The 24,865-nt window shown below is 37.8% G+C and overlaps 1 protein-coding gene and 1 pseudogene across 1 annotated transcript; both read right to left on the bottom strand.

The window, feature by feature from the left end:
• Positions 1 to 260: 260 nt before the first annotated feature.
• Positions 261 to 22,883, bottom strand: LOC147510923 (uncharacterized). The gene is made up of 11 exons (XM_086602767.1): positions 22,751 to 22,883; positions 22,421 to 22,653; positions 21,837 to 21,908; positions 21,469 to 21,550; positions 21,233 to 21,327; positions 2,066 to 2,164; positions 1,890 to 1,947; positions 1,714 to 1,814; positions 1,221 to 1,316; positions 1,033 to 1,126; positions 261 to 925 (listed from the first exon to the last, which is right to left on the bottom strand). Coding segments are annotated over exons 1-6 (540 nt in total). The 5' UTR covers positions 22,753 to 22,883; the 3' UTR covers positions 261 to 925; positions 1,033 to 1,126; positions 1,221 to 1,316; positions 1,714 to 1,814; positions 1,890 to 1,947; positions 2,066 to 2,108.
• On the bottom strand, positions 19,084 to 20,056 carry LOC147510924 (amino acid transporter AVT3B pseudogene; annotated as a pseudogene).
• Positions 22,884 to 24,865: the final 1,982 nt, after the last annotated feature.

The raw sequence follows: 24,865 nt of genomic DNA on the forward strand, positions 1-24,865 counted from the left end.
CTGACGTCATCCTATGTAAATTTGTATTTACATATGACAATATAAAATTACACAGTCTTCTTAACCTATTTAAATTTAAATTTTCATAAGAAATTTTTTTTCATAAGAAAATTTATATTTATATTTACATATGAAAATTCATATTTACATAACCTGTGTCACCTGTCAATTGTCAGAAAAAATGTCTATGAAATTTCATATTTGCATATGTAAATTTGTATGCACATATGTAACTTCATATTTGCATATGTAAATTCATATTTCCATAACCCGCGTCACCTGGTTAGAACTCAAATGTCAAAAAAACATCTATAAAAATTTAGTGACTATAAATATAGTTTTACAAAATGTGTTTATATAACGTCAAAACGAGAAATCAATGGAGTAGTGCCACCAAGGCCAGCCGGACGACGAGAAAGAGGAGCTTGAATAGGTTCTACAGCAGGTAGAATTTCAGGGGTCCTATTTAAAACCAGAATCGCGCAATTCCCCAATTGAAGGAGACTCTTCTTTCTTTTGTTTATCCTGAATTTCCAACACTTCAGGCTCCTTGACCACATCCTGACTACTAGAGCCTTCATCAATGTTCACACTGGCGTCGGGAACATGTAAGTTACGAGAATCTTTTTCTTCCAATTCAGCTACATCTGAAGTATCAGGTTATCCATTCTTAATTTCTCTCTCTGTCTCTTCATCAGCAGAAAAAGAGATAGCATTGGTTACATTTTCTGTTTCTGGAGTCTGAATCTCTTCCTTAACAAAGGTATCCACATGAGCAACAATCTGTCTCAGTTCACAACTCTGGTCACTTTCAGAGGTCCTCTCTCTGGATTCAATCCCTTCGAAAGAGACAATATCATCAGAACCAACATTGTCGGCATCTGAAGAATTCGCAAGTATAGCTGGCTTCTCTTCTAATTCCAACCTAATAAAAAAATTTAAAAATAAAAAATTCATCTTTTTATTATTAGACTTCAAACTCTAACCGAGTGCTTCGAAGCAAGAAAGATAGCTTGATAGAGAGGAACTCACCAGGTAAAAGATGTATTAAGACACTAACAAGTTTGTCGAGAGAACTGAAAACAAGGCTACATCGCCACACGATCAACGCCCACGCCAATGGTCCCTGTTGTAGCATTCAGAAGGTTATATCATCAAAAACATAATCTACGCAAATCATCCATACAGAGCAGATGTGTAAAGAGTGGCAGTACACCTACCTCTGCAAAGGAGAAGCAAACCATGAAAAACTTTTCATTTCTTGGAAACAAGAGAAGCATGATCAAGAAAATTGTATTGGCATAGTAGCAAAAATCCTACAAAAATACAATTGCAATCATGAGACAATATAAGATCCCTAGATAAATAAAATAGTATTTTTCTATACAATAAGCATTTATCTGTTGTCTACTTTTGCCTACGTTTGGCCTACTCTTTGCATATAGTCACAGTAGGATTCAAACAATTTGAAATGGCTTCCTTATCTAGCTTATCAAAATCATTACAAGTATAACACAATTACTTTATAAAACTCAGACAAAAGCAGGATGATGAATGACGATGCGGTCAGTCTTAATTTGAACTTCTTTTCGTATCAGGAATTATAGATTTTCTTTTCTAGATGAACTCCCTACCAGTTTATGGAACTTTCAGAATATACCAAGGTCAATAAGTACACTATTACCAAATTACTTGAGACATAAAACTACTCACCAGAAGATAGTAATGCCATTTCATGAATCGATAGTATATCCATCGGAGAGGAACGAACGTGACGAAAAACAAACAGTATACATACGAAATATCTTGTGGTCCTGAAACCAAGAAAGTTACAAGTAAATAGTTTGTTAACAAACACATTTCTCCTTTCAAATAAACTTCTTACTCACTTGCACCCAACAAGAAGCAAAATGTGCCGAAGCCAAGAACTCCACATAGATGGGTCACCTACATAATTAACAAACCATCAAATGAAATTAGTCCATCTGAAGCTTGCCCATCAACCCATACAATTCCAAAATCGAAACTTTAACAAGAAAAAATCTATAAAGAAACAAGCACACACCTTGGTAATAAATCTTTCATGTTCCTCAGCTTGTTTTGCAATTTTAATAGCTTTTTTTGACAATATCTCTTTCGTTTTCTCCTTTGTTTCGGCAACTTTCTACATATTAAACATACACAATATTAAACAACAAAAGAACCAATCATTACAAAGGAAGTCAAATCGTGTTATCCAAGCAGATGAATCAGTGTTTTTCTTAATTGAGAAATAAAATAGGTCAAATTGTGTTATCCAGATGAATCGGTGTTCTTCTTGGTCGAAATTTTGATTAATATGGAAAAAGGGTAAAACGGGTAATAAAATAAAATAGGAAATAGAAATCGGACTGGAATTTCGTTGTTATTGGAAAGCAGGGAGTTTTTGTGATATGGGCCGATAAATAGGGAGGTTATGTGATATGGGCTGATAGGAAGGGGTTTACATTCATCCGGATTCAAACCAAGGGGCTAAGCCCCATTTCTTGCTGACAAATGACTCGTAATTTTGGACTCGTTGGTGCGCCTACGACTTACGTACAAAATAAAGATCGGACCATATGGTGCTGCTCCAATAATGCCAGATATCAAGATGTAAGAATAATACTAAGAACATTACCAATGCAAACAACAACTTGTTACCTCTACATAGGTGTCATATAGGACTATTTTCCCTCATAGTTATCTAGTTGGTGATAAGCTACTAGGGGTTGTCCAAGGCAAATATGACTTTAAAATTTGGACGGAATGTTTTATTTCATCTCGATGTAAAAAATAAAAAATATCGAAAAAACACGCCAGACGGAATGAAACATCCCGTCTTAAAATGAAAAAACACACGAGACGGAATAAAAGGTTCTGTCCGAAGATCACAAATCGGTAACTAACTCAGTAGCAAGTGCTAGTCTCATTGTAACTTAATGAAAAACTTCCCTCATTGTCACCTTTACATTGGGTGATTGTTTTTGGCTCGTAAGGGTAAAAAGTTGCTATTTCCCCTCAAAGCTGCTTGCATTGGAAATGCTCTAAGGTGCTTTGTCTTGTAGATAGATATATTAAAGGATGAGAAGATATGGTACAGAGAGATGTGTAGAATAAGATGAAGAATATTTACCCACTATTTTGCCAGCAATATTTACCTAACCTTCCCTTACATCGAGAAAATAATAGTAGAAGTGTCATGGACACATTGGTAGCCTCAGATAAGTTGTTTGCCAGAGAAGAGCTAAGTAACAACAATGCACTTCAAAATGGATATTACCAACCGCGATAAATATCTCCATTTCAATATCAAACCCATCGGTCCAAGATAGAAGATATAATGAAAGAGAAATAACCAGAAAATAATAGAAGGCGAATGCGACGGCTGAGAAATCAATTCTATCCAACTATCCCGCCACATATATAAAAGCAAAACTCTACTAAATAGAAAGCCTGTACATTCTTCAAAAAATAAAAGATCCAACCATCATATATTGGATCTGAAACCAAGTCTATCACCCGACCAAGATGCTGTAAATCCACCATATATAACACCAATCCTCTTCAAGTAACAAGAGGTCCACAACTGAAACAACATATATTTCAAACTAACAATAACAATAAGTGAAGTTTCAATATATGTGGGTAGAAGAAATTCTCTTAGAAAGGTGAGGGTACGACTAGATCACAGAGCTCTAGTCCTTCAATTATCTCGGTTTAGTACTTAACCAGTGTGAACCTAAACCGTTGTGCTCCCTGATTATCCAGTGGGGCATCTGATTTACCGTTTTTTGTGTTCCCCAACCACTAAAGCCGTCTGCATTAATTTCATCTTGTTTTCACCCAAGTTTGATCTTTTGGTGTTTAGAGTGAGGTTTTATTCTGCCACTCGGTCAAGCGTTTGGTGGCTTGCTTTCCCTAATGCTGAATTTGGGTGCTTGAGTGCGATCTTATTCTGCCACTCGTCAAACGTGTGATGGTTTGCCTTGGCCCAAGGCTGTTTTTAAGTGTGCCGAGCAATGTTTTGAAAACCGAACCGGTAATCAAACCGATTTTTTGTTAAAATGGTTCAATCAGGTTTAACCATGGTTCGACTTGGTCGGACTGATTGATGTTTATTTAGTAAATTTTTTAATAATTACAATAATAAAATGAATAAATACATGTTTTAATTCAATATTAATTGGTATTATATATCAAAATAAATTTCTTATACAAGAAATACATAGTAGTATGTTGGTTTGGAGTTTGGATTATCTTGTTTAGGTGTTAGGTTCAACTCCCCACATTAAAAAAATATTAGGGTGATCTGGTTTAGAGCTGAACCGGTTTAGGCTTAGACCGAGAGTCCAACCATAAACTCAAATTATAACTGAACCGAACCGAAAATTTACCGGTTCCGGTCGAACCCCAATTCAACCACCGGTCCAGTCCAGTTTTCTAAACACTGGTGCCGAGTGCGATTTTATTCTACCACTTGTCAAGCGCGTGATGGTTTGCCTTGACCCAATGATATTTTTGGGTCTGTAGAGTGTGATCTTATTTTGCCACTCCTCAAGCACTTGATGGCTTGTCTGGACACAAGATTGTTTTTGGGTATGTAGAGTGTGATCTTATTCAATTCTGCCACTTATCAATCCCACGCGTGGGCTTGCCTCGACGCAACGTTGTTTTTGGGAGTATAAAGAGTGCTTCTACCACTTGTCAAGTGCGTGATCTCTTGCCTTTGCACTAAGGCTATTCTTGGATTCAGTAAATTGTAATAAATATCTACCCAAAGTATTACAAGGAGAAAGTGATATTTGATAACTTTATTTATTGAACTGAAAAATAAAAGAAATCTACTAATAAAACTTCTTAAGCCTATGGGCATTACAAGGCTTAAAATTGACATCTCCTGTTAGGTTCAGCAAAATGTAAGATCCTTTTTAGAATTTCTATGAAAAATTTCAGCTTACATTTTCTTCCAGGATCTGTTTCAGCGCACCCAGTCTCTAGGTTTGAAGCTTCTGATTTGGAGCTTTTTATTATAGAATTTTTTCATGTCCCGCTGATATTTTTCTAGGTTCCGCAATGCATGAGCATGTTACTTTTCCATTGAAGCTTTGACTGATCGATGACAATAAATTGTCAATATATGGGTCATGTACAACAAGCGTGCGAGTTATTGGAGCGAATAACTCGGTTGGCAAAAGAACGTATGTTCCGTAAGCTAAGCTGGGAGAGAAGCCGGTTGATGCTTTGGGCATTGCTCTGTATGCCCATAGAGTCACTGGTAATTCTTTTACTCAGTTTCCCTTTGCCCTTCTAGCTTTTTTTTTCATGTTGTCCATGACTGTTTTGTCTGTGCTTCATCTTGGACATTTGCTTACGTGTGGTAGGGAGCTGAGTAGTTGTGATGTATCTGGACACTAGCACAAAATCTTTTGAATTCATCTGAAGTCAATTGGCTCCCGTTATCAGTTGCAAGTATTGCATGGATTCCGAATCTGCAGATGATGTCAGTCCAAATAAATCTTGTGACATCTGATGTTTTTATCTGCTTCTATGCACTTAATGAAGTAATCTGTAACTGCCAACAAGAACGTTACTCCTCTTCGTGTCAATGGAAAGGGTCCAACTATGTTGAGGCCCCACATAGCAAAGGGCCACTGACTAAGTACATACTGGATGAAGTTCTGATGTTGGTAGTCGGTGAATCTGTCCATGCTTTTGGCAACTGATGCAGCATTTGGAAACCTCTTTCGCGTGTTTCTGGAGCGTGGGCCACCAGTACCCTTGTGTTATAATCAGTCTTGTGTGCAAGACTTCTCCCTGCTGAGTGGTTTCTGCATAAGCCTGAATTGATTTCTGTGAGTACGTGGTCCCCTCGTTCTGGGGTTACGCACCGGAGTAATAGACTTCTGCTAGTAGATAATTTCCATTCCGGAGTAGGGCTCTGTAATTTGCCGAGTTTCTAATGATTCATTGACTTTTTTTAGGATCACTTGGCAGTAGTTGTTCAGTTCTTGTGGTAGGGAATCCTCCAATCTGGATTTTGGAGTGTGATTTCCTAGATTTATGGTATAATGATCATCTCCGGTGGTTCTGATTTAGTTGTTTATGTAGGTGGTGGTGGTCGTCTTTTTGTGGCTCTTCGTTTTGCAAAAGTTCTTCGCTTGCTCTTTTTGTGGTTCTTACAGCGACAAGTACTAGGTAGCTTTCCGGTTTTACCTACCTATATGTGAACCATGTTTAGCTGGTAAAACATGTAGAAAGCCTTTTGGAAAGGCAGTAAGAGCTACTCAGCCGCTTGATCTAATCCACTCAGATATTTGTGAGCCTATGAATGCTAAGGCACGTCATGGCACCTCTTATTTTCTCACTCTTATAGATGATTGCTCATGATATGATTATGTCTATCTGATTGCTCACCGCTATGAAGCTTTGGATTGTTTTAAACGCTTTATAGTAGAAGTTGAGACACAGAAAGAGAGGAGCTTAAAAACTCTTCGAACTGACCGAGTATGTGAATACTTATCTGATAAGTTCATGGAACTATCTAAGCTAAGCAAAAAAAAGGGATACACAGACAACTAACTATTCCTTATAGTCCGCAACAAAATAGTACGTGTAGCGGAGAGAAGAAATAGAACTCTTTTAGATATGGTTAGATCCATGATGGCGCAAGGTAATCTCCCTATATCATTTTGGGGGGACGCACTTTTGACTGCTGCCTACATACTTAACCGAGTGCATTCTCTGTTAGTTCCTTCAACACCTTATGAACTTTGGAAAGGCAAAAAGCCCCATTTGGAGCATTTGCGCCCATGGGGTTCAGCAGAGTTTGTTCACATCTCTCATAAGTATGGGAAACTATGCCCTAGAGCTAGAAAGCGTATCTTTGTAAGGTATTCTGAAAGCTCAAAATGTTATGTTATGTGTAAGGGGGATTTATCGTCAATAGATAAAGGACACGTGGACAGGGAATGACTTGGAACTATAAATACCCAGAATAAGACGAGACCATCCAATTAGTTCTGTTAATAAGTAATCTCGTGTTTCTCACGTGTGTTTTGTAAACATGTGCTACTCACGTGACAGGCCACCTCTAGAGATAACAGTTAGCCAAGTCGTTAGAAACTGATATAGACAGTTCCTGAACAGAAGAGAACTGAGGAGGACAGTCATTGATGATAAGGAAAGAATCAGGGTGACATATTTCTAAGAGGTTACCTTTTAGGCCTAATCTTCCCGTATATGACAGGTTATTATGATCTAAAAGGAAACCTATCTCTGATAAGATATGGTCCAGATTTAGACTTCCAAGGAGAGAGAATTCCTACTAGGACGACAGCAGAGTCCTAACAGAGGAGGAAACTCACAAGCAGTGAAGTTAGCCCAAACCTTAGGACTCCTAAGACTCCTCCTATATAAACAATAGTAATTCGCTCTTAGAAACTACGCAAAATAGGATTTGATTCTTCTAAACAAATAGAAAGATACATAGGCAGCCGCATAGTGGTTCAATCCTGATTACTCAATCAACTCATCTTATTTTCTCTCTTCCATTCCCAAAGTTATTCATCACATGACACAGAGGAGGATCGTAGGATACTAAAAAATTCCCTTATATTATGTATGGTGAACATCTTGATAGAGGAATAACAGAAACAGAGTCTCGGCTCGCGATATAGATTTCATTGAGAATGATTTTCCTAGCATACGTAACGCAAAGAAAGATCTTGACCTATACTAGATAGAGGAGGGCGAAGACATCCTACCATCTTCAAGCGAGGGTGGGGAATTAATTTCTCATCCTGTAATCGCTGAAGATAGTGGGAATGGTTTTCAACCTAGTGGGAGTGTACCACTATATCCTCCATAAGATCCTCAACTGCGTAGGAGTAAACAAGGAAATATTCCCCATCGTCATTTCGAGATTGAAAGGGATATTTTTATGTGTACTCCATTAGATGAGGAAGAACCTACTTCTTTCAAAGAAGCAATTTTCTTGTTCTGTTAGAGACAAGTGGATGGCTGCTATGCAAGATGAGATGAGCTTAATAGGGAAAAACGAGGTCTGGGAGTTAGTTGATCTTCCGCATGAGCGTAAAACTATTGAAAATAAATGGATTTTAAATTTAAACGCAAATCAAATGGTTCAATTGACAAGCATAGAGCATGCCTTGTGGCGAAAGGCTATACCCAACAAGAAGGAATAGACTATGAAGAGACATTCTCCCCTATGGTTAGATTCGCTTCAATTTGCCTCATTCTAGCTATTGTCACACAACAGGATTTAGAACTTTTTCAAATGGATATTAAGACCGCATTTTTCAATGGAGAATTAAAGGAAGAGATCTATGTGGCTCAACCGACTGGTTTTGAGGTCCAGGGAAAAGAGCGCAAAGCTTGCTGCCTAAAACGTTCTATATATGGCCTTAAGCAGTCGTCTACACCAGTGTAGTCAAGGCATTGAGGCGCACCTAAAGTTCAACACTATTTTTGTGCGTTAGGCGCAAGGCATGAGGCATGGCGCATGACTTATTAAAGTGTGGCTCGCATTAATAAAAAAAGAGATTTAACAAATAAAAAAATAAAATAAATATTAAATGTGACATGAATTATCACTGATTTACTTAGCCAAACATTAAAATTAATTCTATGTGATTGTAAACATTAGCAAAATAAAAATTGTATTTCTTAATACAATCTAGCTTAACTTTAATAAACTAAAAGAGTGAACCAATCGAATTGAACCAAATTAGTTCTTCACGAAATAGAACACATGATTCGAATTATGGAATCTCGTAAAACTTTGTTTAATCCATTTTTATGTCTTCACTCAATCCATACAACTTAACAAAAACTTGTCAAAATTAAAACTTAGAGTGTACTCCAAGATGAAACTTATTAAATTTGTACAATTTCTTGTACTATATAACCATTGGATCGAGTGTAAATGTGTCATATATAGCAAAATTTGTACAAAAAAACTATGAATGTTGATAAGGCGTGTGCACCTTTGCGCCTCAAGAAAATACACAAAAAGACATAAAAGGCACGCGCCTTATGTTAGCTCCCACGCCTTGGTCCAGGCGAGGCACAAAGGTGTGCCTTGACGAGCCTCGCGCCTATTTGTGCCTTGACTACACTAGTCTAGAAAATGGTATCTTAGATTTCACAATTCAATTGCCTCAATTGGTTTTGAGATGATTGAAGAAGATCAGATCACTGCATGTACACTAAATGATCCAGAAAGAGTTTTCTTAGTCTTTCGTTGTATGTTGATGACATTCTTTTATTTGGAAATGATATGGATTCCATTGTTGCCACTAAGATGTGGATGTCCTCCAATTTTGATACGAAGGATATGGGTGAAGGAGACTGTGTTGGGAGTTAAGATCACGAGAGATCGCTTAAGGAAATTTCTTGGTTTGTCTCAGGAGACTTACATTAGAAATATTCTTGAACATTTTTGTATGCAAAATTCCAAACCAATAAACACCCAATTGGAAAAAGGATGTGTCTTAAGCTAGCCTTGATCAGTGTCCCAAAACTAATGAAGAAAAGAATTAAATGTACAATGTGTCGTATACGGCTGCAATTGGCAGTCTGATGTACGCCATGATGTATACTTGACCAGATATCATCTTTGCAGTTGGGTTAGTCAGTCATTATCAGAGTAATCTTGGTCCCGCTCATTAGAAAGCTGTGAAAAGGACACTCATATATCTACAAGGGACTGCTGATTTTGTCCTAAGTTACCATGGTGGAGACTTGAAACTAAAAGGTTACACCGATGCAAACTGGGCTGGTGATAAAGATGAGCACAAGTCCACTTCGGGTTATACTTTTATGCTCGAAGGTGGATTATTACTTGGTGTAGCCAGAAGCAAAAATTGGTTACTTGGTCTATAATGGAGTCAGAGTATGTTGCTTGCTCGATCAGCTGCAGTCAAAGAAGTTATTTGGCTAAAGAAATTCTTGATACACTTAGATATCACAACTCATGCAGAGAATGCAGTGTTACTTTATAGTGATAGCACTGCAGCTCTGGTATTTGCAAAGGATCCTAAGTATCATGGGAAGGCCAAACACATAAATACTCATTTTCACTACATTCAAGATAAGGTTGCAATAGGAAAAGTGTTCTTGAAATATATCTCCACACTTAACATGATGGCTGATCTCATGACTAAATCTATTATACGAGATGCGTTTAAATCTCAAGTTAGGAGTATGGGACTTCGTAGGATTTTATATGTTTGGGTATCTTTTAATTTTTTGTAATTGACATATTCTTTATGATATATTTTATTAATTCAGTTTTTTCTAGAATATTATTTTAATTACACATTCTTAATTTGTTTTGTCGTCGGGCTTGAATCGACCTACTCACACAAGTGATTCACTTGGCGCTTGGAGAGCGAGCAAGATGAGATACTATATTTTTGGCGCTAGAAGAGTGAAAAGAATATTTTTTAAAATTCTTGAATGCCGCCTTAGTTAGAGCTAAGATGAGACCTTATAAAATAAAGGTCGAACATAAAATTTATCCACAATTTTATGTAGCCTGTAGTTAAGCCGAATACGAGTGTTTTTCTTAATAGCCGCTAGCATGTGACTGGTATAAAACTCAAGTTAGGTGCTTGTTTAGTGACTAGACTGAGATTCGTATGGTGTTACAATTTTGCAAGTGACATACCCATTTTAATGAGATAAAATCATAGCATACATAACATATTGTATGTGCTTTGCCGACTGATACTGAGAACAATGAATGAATCCCCTCTTCATTGTTATGTGAGCCACTGGGATAATTAAAACATTTTCCCATTGTATGCCTTTCTTAACCTAAGGTTATGTCATGAAGAGAATATTTGGTGACGCTACTTTAGTGTGCTTCCTAAGTATGACGATATTTACTGTATTATGGGGCATTTCTAGAAAAGTGACTGAATATAATTGAAGTGGCATGAATGCTTAGGAAAGACTTTTTGATATTACATCTATTTTGTGGCTCATAGCAAGCTCACGACTATTTTTTTTTTGATATGTCATGGGTACAAAACAAGGAGGGGATGTACCACTGCTTTATACGAGGGATTAAAAGTGTTGATTCCAGTGTAATCAACAATGTCTAAGGCATATACGAGATGCTTTTGGGTGATGTGTTTTTAATTAGTTGGGTGAAAACTTAATAATATCGCTCCTGTTGCTCTTTGTCCTTCTCGTGATGTCGCACACCTTATTTCCTGTATGAAAAGATGAGTAATTGAGATGTAAGTGGGTTGGATCACTTAAGTCCACTCACATGGATCAAAGATCCATCTCCAATATAAGCTACTCCCTAGATCGTAGGATATAATGTACTATGGGTTATCGTACTAGATAGAATAGAATCTATCTTGAATCTCTTGTTGCACAAGAGTAGTGGGAGTTAGCTATTTTCTAGCTTGGTTTTAAATACCTTACGTAGGTATTATAAAAAAAAGAAGAAAAAGAACAAAACAATCTATGTCAAAGATTTTACTCTCTACTATCTCCATTCACCAAGGAGTGGGTTTAAGGTGTGGATTCTAAGGGTTGATTCTAGTAGCAATCCTACTCAAGAGACGAGGCTTGTAACAACAAACAAGGGTTATCATTCTTTATATTCGGGTTTCTTCCGCTAGGACTAAGGTATGTTCTATAACTCGAATTAGCATGTTGATAGATATACATTTTACAGTTGATTAACTCCCTTTGATATATAGAATGCAGAGAGAATGGCTCTAGCTACTTTTATGCTTGGATGTTATGAAATTCAATCTTGATTGTCCAACCTATTTGGACATCTGTTGATCTATAGCGGCTTATAAGAATGTTAGTGCATCTGCATTCCGTGTGGACATCGGCACCAATTAACGCCGAACCACCTACATACTTGGGTGATTTTATATATTTCTATTTCTCCACTTACAAAAATTACTTTTAAGATGCTAATTTGATGCTAAAAATTAGCATCTACATTAATGTAATTCATATCATTTGTGCATTTACAATTATTAAACAAATATTTGTTAAATTTTAGAAAATGTTTGTTTGAGTAAAAAGGTAAATATTGCCCAACTCTTATCTTTTCCAAGGCCTTTTTTTTTTTTGGATTTCTTCTCCTACAAGATAGGTAAATCCATCAAGGAATCGTTCATATAGGAAATCCTAAATAAATAAATAAAATTTTCTCCTCAGTCTCCCAACTTTTATGGAAAATTTGAAAACGATGCCGAACATTAATTAAGATTCTAGAACGAAGATCATAATTTTTTGAAAACAAATTAGGGTCGATTGGCAGGTTTCCATTTTCTTTTTAAAAATATTACATCCAAAATATTGTTATTAGTCTTATATAATAATGTATTATATCTATACCAATAATTGCTATATATGTTTTTTGACATGTTTTCATGCACTAAATTGGATTTTCAAGAGGATATTCCTATAGGTATTCAAGTATATATGGTAGTGATGTATTTGTCTAGAATATTGCATTAAAGACTTGATTGAAAAACCAAATTTGCTCCTGGCACAAATTTTATAAATTTAGCCTATAGGAGGACTATTGAGCCCATTAAAAAGACCAAACAAAAAACCATTTAATCAAAGAGGCCAGTGAAGATGGAAGGAAAAAGTGTAAGAGTTGTTGTTTTGATTGTATTAGTTTTGGCTTCGGTTGTAAGAGAGACTTCTGCAGTCCACCCATATGAATTCATTTGCTTTCCTAAGTGTTATAGAGACTGCAGGAGAGTTGGAGGGTCCAAGTTCGATTGTGCGTGGGACTGTTTCAATACGACATGTCCCAATTTACCCACTCGAATGAATATCCAAAGAGCTAGTACGCCACCAATGGCACACTAGAAAACTATGGTATATAACTCGACTAAAGATTAAAACAAGAACTGATATTTAGATTTTTTTTTTAGGTTTTTGTTTATTATTACTATTATTATTATTATTATATATTTATATATATATATATATATATATATATATATATATATATATATATATATATATATTGTTTTTATTTTGTTTTGGACATCTCTACGTTGAAATTGCTAACAAGAATTGGTTTTTGGTTTTCTTGACATGCAGCTTTGGTGGTTTGAAATAAATGGAAGATTGTGTTAATTCATGCACTATGATTTGTAAAACGCAATACATACTTAGGCCCTCCAAGATTTATGATGTTCAACCACTAAATGATCGAATGAATAAATTTTATGGTTTTATGACTAGCTACCTGAAGAATAGTACTTAAGTTAGACTCTCTCTCTCTTCATATATGAGCGAGCAGTATTATTGTGTAGTGGTATTCATTCCAATGCAAAATGATATAATCATATAGTCAATAAGAATTATGAGATCGAAAGTACAAGGCATTGCAAAGAAATGGAGATTTAGCTTAGGGTTTGATCCTACTTATAATGGTGACATGATATTAGGTCTTGGTCCAATTATGATTGAAAATTTGACTTTGGTACAATTTCTTTTAGTCAAGCCCTTAAACTATGAGTTGGCCGCCCAATTTCTAGTTAATGCCTAGAGTAACATTTTTTTTTATACAAGTTAGGAGTTAGGTTGATCCTAATTCCCAACCTCACTACAAAAGGAACAACTTTACCCGACAGACAATAACTGTCGCCTAAGGTATTACCCGATAGATGAAAACTGCGGCAAGACCGTAAAAAAACACTAGGTCGGCATAGGCTTCCGACAGTTATTATTGGTCAAAACAGGTCGTAGGCGTTGAAGATCTTTGCCGACGGACATGCCAATTGCTTTAGACTGTCAGATATTCTTGCTGTCAAAAACCATCGACAATTAGCTGTTGGTTAGACTAGCTGTCCTAGCCGTCGGATATTACTGGTGTCATAGGCCATCTGGTATTTCGACAGTTGGCGAATGTTATTATTCATCGGGGTAGTTTACAACTAGACAATTTTTATCCGTCGGATATTAATTTTTTATTTAAATAAAAATATTTGTTATAATAATTGTTTCAGGTATCCTAACATTACATTTTTCTTGCACCTATTACATTCTCACAGGTTCCCACTCAAATGGTACAAGCGCCAATGTATTCATAAAGAAACAATTAGAACAACCAAAAAAGAACAACAAAATGCTAAAAGTACTATGCTCAAAGACATTGAATAGTTTGTGACTTTCATGACTACAATAATCTTGCCTCACATGACTGATCAAAGGAGAAACAAGACTTCAAACTAAGATCGTATAACTCCTTTGCTTGATAATTATAAAGATAACTTGCATGAGGAAAACCAATGGTGTTATAAGAAACATCTAGAAAGTGCCGCACCTACTGGTGCGACCATTAACCTTACTAGCATTAGAGCTCTATTCTTGATCAGTTGTACCAACATCTTAGGTTGCCTCTGTAACCATTTGGGGATCAAGCCACCGTAGTTCACTCTTTTCTGCTCACCCTTTTCTCTTATTCTCTTATGAGCTGCCTCCTCCACCTACCCTCCCCCTTCTCTCCCTTTTCTCATCTCTTTCTTTAGGTTTACCTCCTGGGCAATAGTATGCTCTTGGGCCTATCTCTTGGCCCAATACCTATATGATCCATCTATGACTATGGCTACTACATTTTCCCCCTCTCGGGTTCGGCGGCGATGAAGACGACGGACCCGAGAAGTCCTTGAACTTCCTTGTCTCTCTATTTGAACTCTAGATATCCGCAGTATCCTGAAACTTTATGCATTCTTTTTCTCCTCAAGACGTTTCATATCCATGCACTCTGCTACTAGATCGTATGTCTGTGAAGTACTCAGTCCCTATTCTCTTTGTCCGCGAACTCTCGAACTTTGCGCTATCATATTTCTTGACCCTGTGACTTTGTTGGCCACAAATTGTATTATAATACTCCACTCGTCTCGCTCTTCCTTCATCACTACTTACCCGAGTTCTCTAACCTCAGCCGATAAACTATATTTATCTCAGATCTCTGTAGGTTTCTGTTATATGTATGTGCACTACATCTCTTCTAACCTCTTTCCTTGATTACACTTTCTCTATCTTTCTAGCCTCTTTGCTATGGTTATTTCAGAAAATCTCCAATGATTCTGCGAGCGTCAGCAGTAAATAATCTCTACTCCGTGATCCCTCTTTCGATAGTCTGGGACTAAAGAAATTTTACTTCCGCGGTGTTTTCTTTGCTAAACGTCCTTGGTCGCGTGACCCGAAATCCTCTTTCTCTCTCTGATATTAGTTCTCCTTCATAGAATTCACTACCATTCCGCGAAGGGTCTCTTTGCCTTGGCACTTACTCTTCACCATCAATCATCATGTCCGCGAAGTGTCTCAATCCATCGGCTCTCGTTCATATAACTCATTAGCGTATCCACGAAGGGTCTCATCCCCTTCGCTCTCACTCTTCAAACTAAACATCTTGTCCACGAAGGGTCTCGTCTCCTCCGTTTCTCTTTCGTAGAACTCATTATTGTATCCGTGAAGGATCTAAGAATCCTCAGTCCGCCAACTGTCTGTATCTCGAATTCCACGACCTTCCTTGTCTGCCAAATCCCCAGTCTATCAATTGTCTGTATCTCGAATTCTAGGACCTCTGCTCTTATTCAACTTGTCCTCGGTGATTTGCATCACATATCTAACTTCCACGGACTAAAATGCCCCTTCTACATAGTTAATTTTCCACCATATTATTCTTGAGTGTGCTCATCTCCTTCGTGATTTGGAATATGTTTTATATGGCTGCCCCTTGTACTTTCGTGGACTAGTCCCGATCGGCGTATCCTTATTCGTCTCCATCCTTTCGCTCACATATCTGCGAGTGGTTTCTTCCCATGCATTCTCATTTGTAAAACCCAACATCATATCCGCGAAGGGTCTCATCCCCTTCGCTCTTACTCTTCAAACTCAATCCTCATACCTGGGAAGTGTCTCAACCCCACCGTCAGCACTCATTCATAGAACTCACTACCATCTTCGCATCCCTTACGTTCTCGCTCTTCAAACTCTATCATCATGCCTGCGAAGAGTCTCAACCCCGCTATCAACTCTCCTTTATAGAACTCATTACCATGTCAGCGACGTGTCTCAACCCAGCTAACAGCTCTCCTTTATAGAACTCACTACTATGCCCGCAGAGGGTTTATTCCCTTTCACTCTCACTCTTCAAACTCAATACTATGCCTGTGATGTGTATTAACCCAGCCATCAGCTCTCCTTCACAGAACTCACTACCATCTCCGCGAAAGGTCTCATCCCCTTCGCTCTCACTCTTCAACCTCCATCATCATGCCCGGGAAGTGTCTCAACCCCGCCGTTAGCACTTATTCATAGAACTCACTACCATCTCTGCATCCCCTTTGCTATCGCTCTTCCAACTCCATCATTATGCCCGCGGAACGCCTCAACCCCGCTATCAACTCTCCTTTATAGAACTCATTACCATGTCTGCAACGTGTCTCAACCCAACCAACAACTCTCCTTCATAGAATTTACTACTACCCCTGTGTAGTGTCTCAACTCTGCCCTAAGCTCTCCCTCATAGAACTCACTACCATCTCTGCAAAGGGTCTCATCCCCTTCGCTCTCACTCCTCAAACTCAACATTGCATGTCCACGAAGGGTCTCATCCCCTCTGTAGAATGTGGTCTTCTAAAACATGATACTGGAAATTTGATCAGACTCGGGAACAGCTCAGCCTACCCCATGTTTGGTTCAGACACGGGGGTCCGTGGATGGCTCATGTCCCCCGCACTCATTTAGATAGCCCCACAACAAATCCGCGAAGGTTCTTCTTGAACCCCTCCGCTCTTCTTCGGAATGCACATCCGGGAATAACTCAGCCTGCCCCATGTTTGATTCGGACACGAGGATCTGCGGAGGGCTCATCCCTCCCGCACTCGTTCGGATAGCCCCACGACATATCCGTGAAGGGTCTTCTAGAACCCCTCCGCTCTCTTTCGGAAGGTGTAATTGCATATCCAATCGCATTTGTTGTAGTTTTGATGTGGTACCACAGGTGTTTCTCTTTCTTTGTAACCTGAAACTTTCATGTTTGAGTGTTGTACAAATAACGCGCGAGTTATAATGCAAAACATTAATTCAACATAAGTATTTATATACAAATATAACGGTAGTCATATGCTCAAGACAATGTACAATTCGTCTTACCCTGAGGTGTCCGACCATGTTTCTCATTCATGGTCCGCGACCTCCTAGAGTGAATAGGTTCACGGGATACCGCGAGGTCTGGGGACAATCCCAATCTTTCCACACATACATCTCTGCCAAGGACGGGGGCAAGGCTTGCTTGCCTCCAGTGTAACTCTGGTTGACGGCCAGTCACTACTCGTCCGTCTATTATGTACATGACGGTAAAATAAACGAGTTACCTGCCGCGGTGTATGTCTCTCCACCTTTTTTGTAATCATTTTACCATCCCTATTCGGATGCTCCAAGCCGTTGATCTCACTGCCAACCTCTGTGAACTTCATGATTTTAAGCAGTAAAAGCCATGAAAAACTCTTCTGAGAAGTATGTCCAACTTATGCATTTTCTATGACCCACCCATCCACCATGCTTCATAGACAATAAGCTTAATCAAATGGCAAGATTTGGCTCTTGTATACTAAAACATCTTCACTGGAAATAAATTTGTTGGTGTTTAAAGAAAATGGATAACAAAAGACTTATCTGTCCATAGCTCTTCATGCGCATTTCGTTGAACACTCTTTGTGCATTGACTTTCGTTGTGAAGCAAGTTTGGATCTCTCTATCTTATACCTATGCGCATTGTGGTACGACCTCAGTGTCCTACACTATTAAGGATGTTACTCTTTCGATTATGTCATTTCCGTTTTTCCGTCGTCGACGACTTATAGTGTTCGTTGCCACTTTGATCTTTGCTCCATTTAGCTACCCTTTGTCAAACACCTCCTATTCTTATCTTGATAATCGCAGAAAAACACCTTTGAATATTTTATCTTGCTGAATAGAAGTGACACCTCCATCTTCACCAGTCGACCACTAGCCACACAAAGACAACTCTCTACTCACTCACTTGCTTCATCTTAAGCACACACAACACATCACTTTTATCGCACACTTTAGGAGATGTAGAAGCAAGCACACTTCACCATTCTAGCACTTTTACACACGAGCATTAACACCGCTCAAAACGACTTCAACAGACGACAGTACCGCCACACTTCTAAGCACCACCATCGTTTACAGACAACAAAGATAGCACCACCTCCATCAGTCACCACATACACCAAACCAACAGTCAACACACCATTTCTTCCTCCACCACCGACAGATAACATCACCTGTCGATCACCACCACAACAATAGACTACATCCGAATTCATAGAGAACCAGTCAAGAGCACCACCCTTCTTCAGTCAGCACTACCAGTAAGTCACACCACTCATATCCACCATCGAAACTGACCTCAGATAATCGGGCCGCAAAGACAAGCGTCTGAGAAGCGCATAATGACGTGTAACACACCCAATGCATACTCAGTGGAGGTCCATGGAAATGCCTTAACCTATGAACTTAAATCGATTATGCTGACAACTTTCCACCTGAACATTAAGAGAATATCCACCCCACCAACCACTTTAACATAACAAGGTGTACTAGAATAACATTGTAAAAATCAGCTCGACGCCCATCCTCGGAACTCGCATCCATTACCCCTGCTGCACTCCAAATACCAAAAAAGAGAGCAAAGAGGAAACAAAATAATATTATGAGAAAAGCAACACAAGATAAATCCCGCACTGTTTAAAGCTCTTATGTCCATCGCGTTCACTAATCGACTGCGTGGTCGCGGAATCGTAGTAGTAATCTGAACTGAATGATTTGTGGTAATAGAATCGAAGGTTTTGGATACCGGGAACTTGATTGTTGGTCTCCAATACTCACACACTCTATTACCATGCGCAGTTTTACTTTGTCATTTTCAAATAAAAAAGGATCGACTAGGCTCTGCAATTAATACTTCTCATAGCATTTCCATCGAAGCTGAACCATCGGGCATTGAGGGTGATGTAGAGCAGTGACAAAACTCTTAGCTCACCATAACCGCGACCTCCTTTACAGAGAAAATCTCCAAGAGAGAAGACCATGTTCCTGAAACAGCAAATACCAGCCCCAGAATCACATTCGCCACATCTAACACTATTCCATTCCACTTCATTTCCTTCTTGAACACCAACAGATGAAACAAAGCAGGCAACACACAACCCAAAATGCAGCACACACTACTTCCCACCAAATACAAGAAATCGCCAAAATTAGGCACCATTAGTGCTACTAAACTCACTCCTAAAACCACCAACCATCTCAACAAAAAACAATACCTTCCACCACAAAATCTCCTCTCAAACACTTCATAAACTGGGTTCATCATCAATGGAAAAGTGAAGAACAGATTAATACGTAAACGCAATTGTACCAAGTTGCTCAATAGACCTTTTCCCAAGTTGGGAGTGATTATATCTTGGATCTCATCTCCAAATGCAAAGTACCCTAAGGCTCCAAATCCAACATACATCAAAGAAATGAAGCACATTGACCACCCCAAAGTCTTACCAAACTTCTCTTTATTTTTCGTCTTAGATTCTAATGGCAATACCATTCCAATACCTTCAAATGCATAAACAGCAACACCCAAACCATATAAAGCAACAGACAAACCACCGAAGGCTTCTAAAACAGGTTTTTGTTTTAGAGAAATCATTACATCTTCAACCATAACAAGACCCATAGCTCCAATATCGACAACCTCAGTGGAAATACTCAAAGGGGCAAGATGGGTAAGAGTTGGAATTGAGTTCAATCCCAATTGAAATGGAAAACAAGTCCATAAATAAAATGTCTTAGGCTTAAACCTCAAAATATTCTGACTCCTCAATTCTCTATAAAACTTGTTAAACTGGATGATAAATTGAAAACATGAGACTCTTTTTGGAATTCCTTTAGTCATTGATTCATACCAACATGTACCCATCAGTACGACTTTTGTCAACAAACCTAACTGACTTCAAGTGTATAGTTTTCGGACTATGCCTAGAAATTGAACAAAGTAATTTGGTTTTTGTTCACTCTTCTTCTCTGATATCGAAGTGTAAAAATCAAGTGAGAGCTGGAAAAATATAAGCTTTTGATTCCTTTTCGATTTTCACCAACCAAAATTTCATAACCAAATTCGATCTTAATTGCTCCCCGATGTTGTTAATATGTTGGCTTTCCAAATCTAGAGTCCGATGAATATGTATATCTCCAGCTCCTGTTTCCACGATCCATAGCTTCGTTGTAAATAACCAACTTTTCATCAGATCCGACGACATATAATTTTACTAATCGGTCCACACATACATCGCCATTTGTCGCACCCACTGGCGCGACCATTAACCTTAATAGCATTAGAGCTCTATTCTTGATCGGCTGTACCAACATCTTAGGTTGCCTACACACCCATTTCGGGATCAAGCCGTAGTTCACTCTTTTCTCCTCACCCTTTTTTCTTCTTCTCTTATAAGCTGCCTCCTCCACCTTCCCTCATGGGTTTTAATATGTTATTGTGCCTATCTCTTGGCTCAATACTTATATGATACATCTATGAATATGGCTACTACTGAGAGTCTTGTCCAACCTACAAATGGAACGTTACCTATGTGCTTATACAGCAAAACTGATCCCCTTTTAACAGTATGGGATTATTAAAACAACAGTACAGTTTTAAGCAAGCCAGTTATACCTAAAACAGAACCTATATCCTCTGAGCATTTGAACCAAACCCCACATTGATAAAGGGATGTAGACTAAAAATCGGGTCTACCAACAGTAGTTGACTAAGTCGTGTGTTGATTGACAAAATAAAAGGCAGAACCTGCTTACTACCACTAAAATACCAATGCTTACGTAATATTTTTCTAAAATTGCATGGAATAGTGATTACAATATTACATACATGCGATTGAATAATTATTTTACTTTTGACGCTAGATTGATGTGAATTACTACTATCCTGAAGTCTGCTCACATGCGATTGAATAATTATTTTACTTTGACGTTGACCAACTCCAACATGGCAGAGTAACCAAAATCAGTCACCCTTAATGCAACTAATACAATTTCGAAATTCAATACAAAATCTTACAGAAGTTACAAGTGTGAGACTAACCTGTTCCCAAAGCAGGAATGCCTTGCAGATATGCTGATATTAACAGTACGTATGTTATGTCGTGCTTTAGCTCCTTCAGGAAGCAAGAAATAACCCTGAAATAAAAATAAATAAATAAGCTATATGTAAGATATAGAAGATGAAAAACCATGGTACTATGCTGGAAGCATGAACATCTGAAATAGGCAAAGATAGTACAAATAAATGACATGATATGAAAGATGTGAGAATAGTACCTTATGCGCCGTATACAAATAAGTTGGTTCAAAAGATCTGCCTCTCTTTTCAAGCCATTGCATTGCAAAATCCAGCACACAACTTACACATGAGGGATAGAAAAAGTATACATACAAGTAAGATGGCATCCAAACCATAGGGGAGCTTCCTTTCTTTCAATACTTTTATATCGATAAGATCATGCTATGGTGCTAAGAAAGATTTGATAGGACAAACAACTAGCTACTATCAAGTCAAAGTTTTGCAAAATGGGTTGCAAAAGAGAAGGCATCCAATGGACACAATTCGAAACCGTTTTTGGAAATGCAAGTAGGAACACAATGCACGGAAAAAAAAAACAATGATCAGAATGGACGACAGTTTTTACCTGCAAATAAGTTTATTATGTCCAAACGAAACACATGGGACCACTTGGGAATATCAATAAGCATATTGGTACCTGCAATATTCTGTATTTTTTAGCATAAGTTTGAAGAAAAGAAACTTCTCAATAGTATCATTCTTTTCTCTTGTAAAAATAAGTGCACAACACTTAAGACCATACCATCAGTTCTTTAAAACAACAGTCATACATTGAATTAGTTGTTAAAAGCAATTACAGAATACAATAAATAAATCAACACAATATAATGCTAGGAAAGGTTTCACTCTGCTTGAACTATGAATCCAGCCAACTTAAATGTCAGTACACATACAGTCATACAGATATGGTGTGGATCAAAATAAAATGTTTGACCAATTCATTTTGATTGTGTGTAGAATGAACTGGTCAAATCGAATATAAAAGTATGTCAAAATTGTCAAGTAAGAGAACTGAAAGTATGGAAACATAAAAGGCGTTTACTGTGTACCATACACCCTACCATACGAAGATATATATAATTTCAAAAATCCAAAAAATGGCCAGAGGAAAATAACTTCAATAGATAACTTATGAAAATTGAAAAACACCTTGCAATTTCCTTGCCCATAACTGGCTGAAACTCCATAAAAAATGCTTTGCATGCCTGAAGAAGAAAGAGAGACGCATTCGCCACATGTTGCAGAAGCAAATAAATACTGCTCTAAAGGAATCTCTTGCAGATATAGGAAGACTGTTATATGAATCCTCTGCAGCAATCATAGGTTCTTTGTTGTCGGCAAGACTATGGGGGATTTGACTTGAAACAACGCGAAAAAGAATCCTACATAAAAACAATATAAGGATGGTGTAAAAAATGAATTTATCGCCATGAATAGAAACAAGTAGAAATCATAGAAGTAAGAAAAAGAATTACTTACATCTATAATAACACCAGCAGCTTCAGTTAACGTAGGTGAAATGTCGAGCAAATTCAGACCTTTCTCAACATGTATTCTCCTTGTCACCATCACTAACAAAAAAGAAAATATACCAATAAGGAAAAGAAAAATCAAAAACTTAGGATTACCCACCATCCTTTTCCCTCCTCCTTTTTATTTGAGCTTGGGACCTGCAATGCAAACTTATCATAAGTTTGCATGGGCGGAGTTACAAAGGGGGTTAGTAGAACACAACTCAATTATTGCTTTCCTAAGAACCATATTACATAGTGATAAAAAAAATATACATCACAACCACGAAACCCAAAAAAGAAATAGCAAAAAGCCGGTAGCTTACTTAGTACTTGGCACTGGTAAAAGCCAATAAAAACATTTAAATACATTAGCAGTGCTTCAAGAAGGTGACCTAATGATTACAACATTAGGAGTTCTTTGGGCCAGATAACACTCCCTTGAGCAACCTCGCCATGCTTCGATCTCCAATCATCATGAGGCAATGGTAGTACAACACCTCCGTCATAAACCACGTTCACATAAACTTTGAAGTTCCCCTCTTCCAATCTCCTGTTGATGTTCGCACTTTTATGGTTTTATGAATATGAAATTTCACAGCCTTTTATGTACTGATTTTCAAGGTTTCCTTACTCACGTGTTTTCGTTTGCATGTTTAGAGTAAGGGTTTCGTTCCAACCTAAATACTAGGCTGACATCACAATTAGAATATGTTCAAGGGAACTAGTGAGAAGGATTTTTGTTTTGTTGAAGATTTCTTTTTCCTAATGATTACTTACTACACAAGTTATCTAAAATTTGCAAGTTTGTTTCTTAAATAAAAAGAGATAGAAGATAAGGAGAGGATTAACCTACTCATGCAAAGATTAGCTACATAAGATTTTAGGAAATAAGATCACTACATCTGTATTCAGCTGTGGGTTCAAAGACAAACCCAAAACTGATTCGAGTATCGATCCCTAGTAAGATGTACTAATTTATGAGTCTATCTTAATTACTAGCATGAGGACTTGTCAAGATATTTCATCTCTGAAATATCCCTTCAACTAGTGGTTTCGTTCTACACCAGTCGAGCAAGTTTTGCAACTTGTTTTCCCCAGGAATCGCGCGCGCGAGTGTACCCAGTGTCAATGGTTTGCACACGCGACCTTTTCCGGAGTTCCAGACTCCAAACTCGGCCAATCTCTGCCATTTTGGGGCAGGATGAAAAACCAAACCTAAGTCTCTAATTAGTGATAGTGGAATCTTAAATTCGTAAGCTGAACCTCACATGAGCATAATTAAACCTCCTCTTGGGAGGGGGTTTTAGCTTGTGATCTTTGGATTCATATGATATGTTAATTATGCTATAATAAATTAAGAAAAGAAGAAGAAGAAGAATAACAAGTGCTGATTTTACCTAAGGTAAAAGGTGATTTTTATTTAGAACACAAGTTTTTCCACCATTAAAGATATTACAAGAACTTAACTAAAGCGAAGAAAAATGAAAACATGCATGTATGAATGAATGGGAGTGAATCCAAAATCAGACCATTTCAAGAGCTTTCTCTCATTCTCCCACGTGAATCAACTCCCACCATTACTCACATTTAATTCTATCTTATCTCCAAATCAAAACAAATTGACACTCTTAGCACTTAAAGTCTAGTCAACTTAATTAATGTCATGTAAGGTGTCAATTTGTGCCAATAATTTTCACATTTTGTCTTGATTTGCTCCATGATTGATGACTCATCCAATTTTATAGGCCTACAAAGTGGGTCCATATATTGAGTCCAGTGGCGGGCTGGGCTTTTAGCATTTTAAGAACTTATCGCCTTTGCGTAGAGTTCATCACATTGATCGTCTAAGCAGGTCACTCACCAAAATTGGAGTCCCAGTATAAGAGATATGAGCTTTGAAATTTTGATACTTCTGTGCACGTAATCCCTTTCTGACTTGGAATCGTCCTGTTGGAGTTCTTGGGCTTTAGGCGGGTTTTGTTGAGCTTTGCATGAGCTAAATCAGAAAGATTTACATAGACACACTATTCCGTGCTGAAATACTAGCTTTATTCTCATATTTACGTTGGTTGTGCAAACC

Source organism: Coptis chinensis, chromosome 3, assembly GCF_015680905.1.
Source record: "Coptis chinensis isolate HL-2020 chromosome 3, ASM1568090v1, whole genome shotgun sequence".
Lineage (NCBI taxonomy): Eukaryota > Viridiplantae > Streptophyta > Magnoliopsida > Ranunculales > Ranunculaceae > Coptis > Coptis chinensis.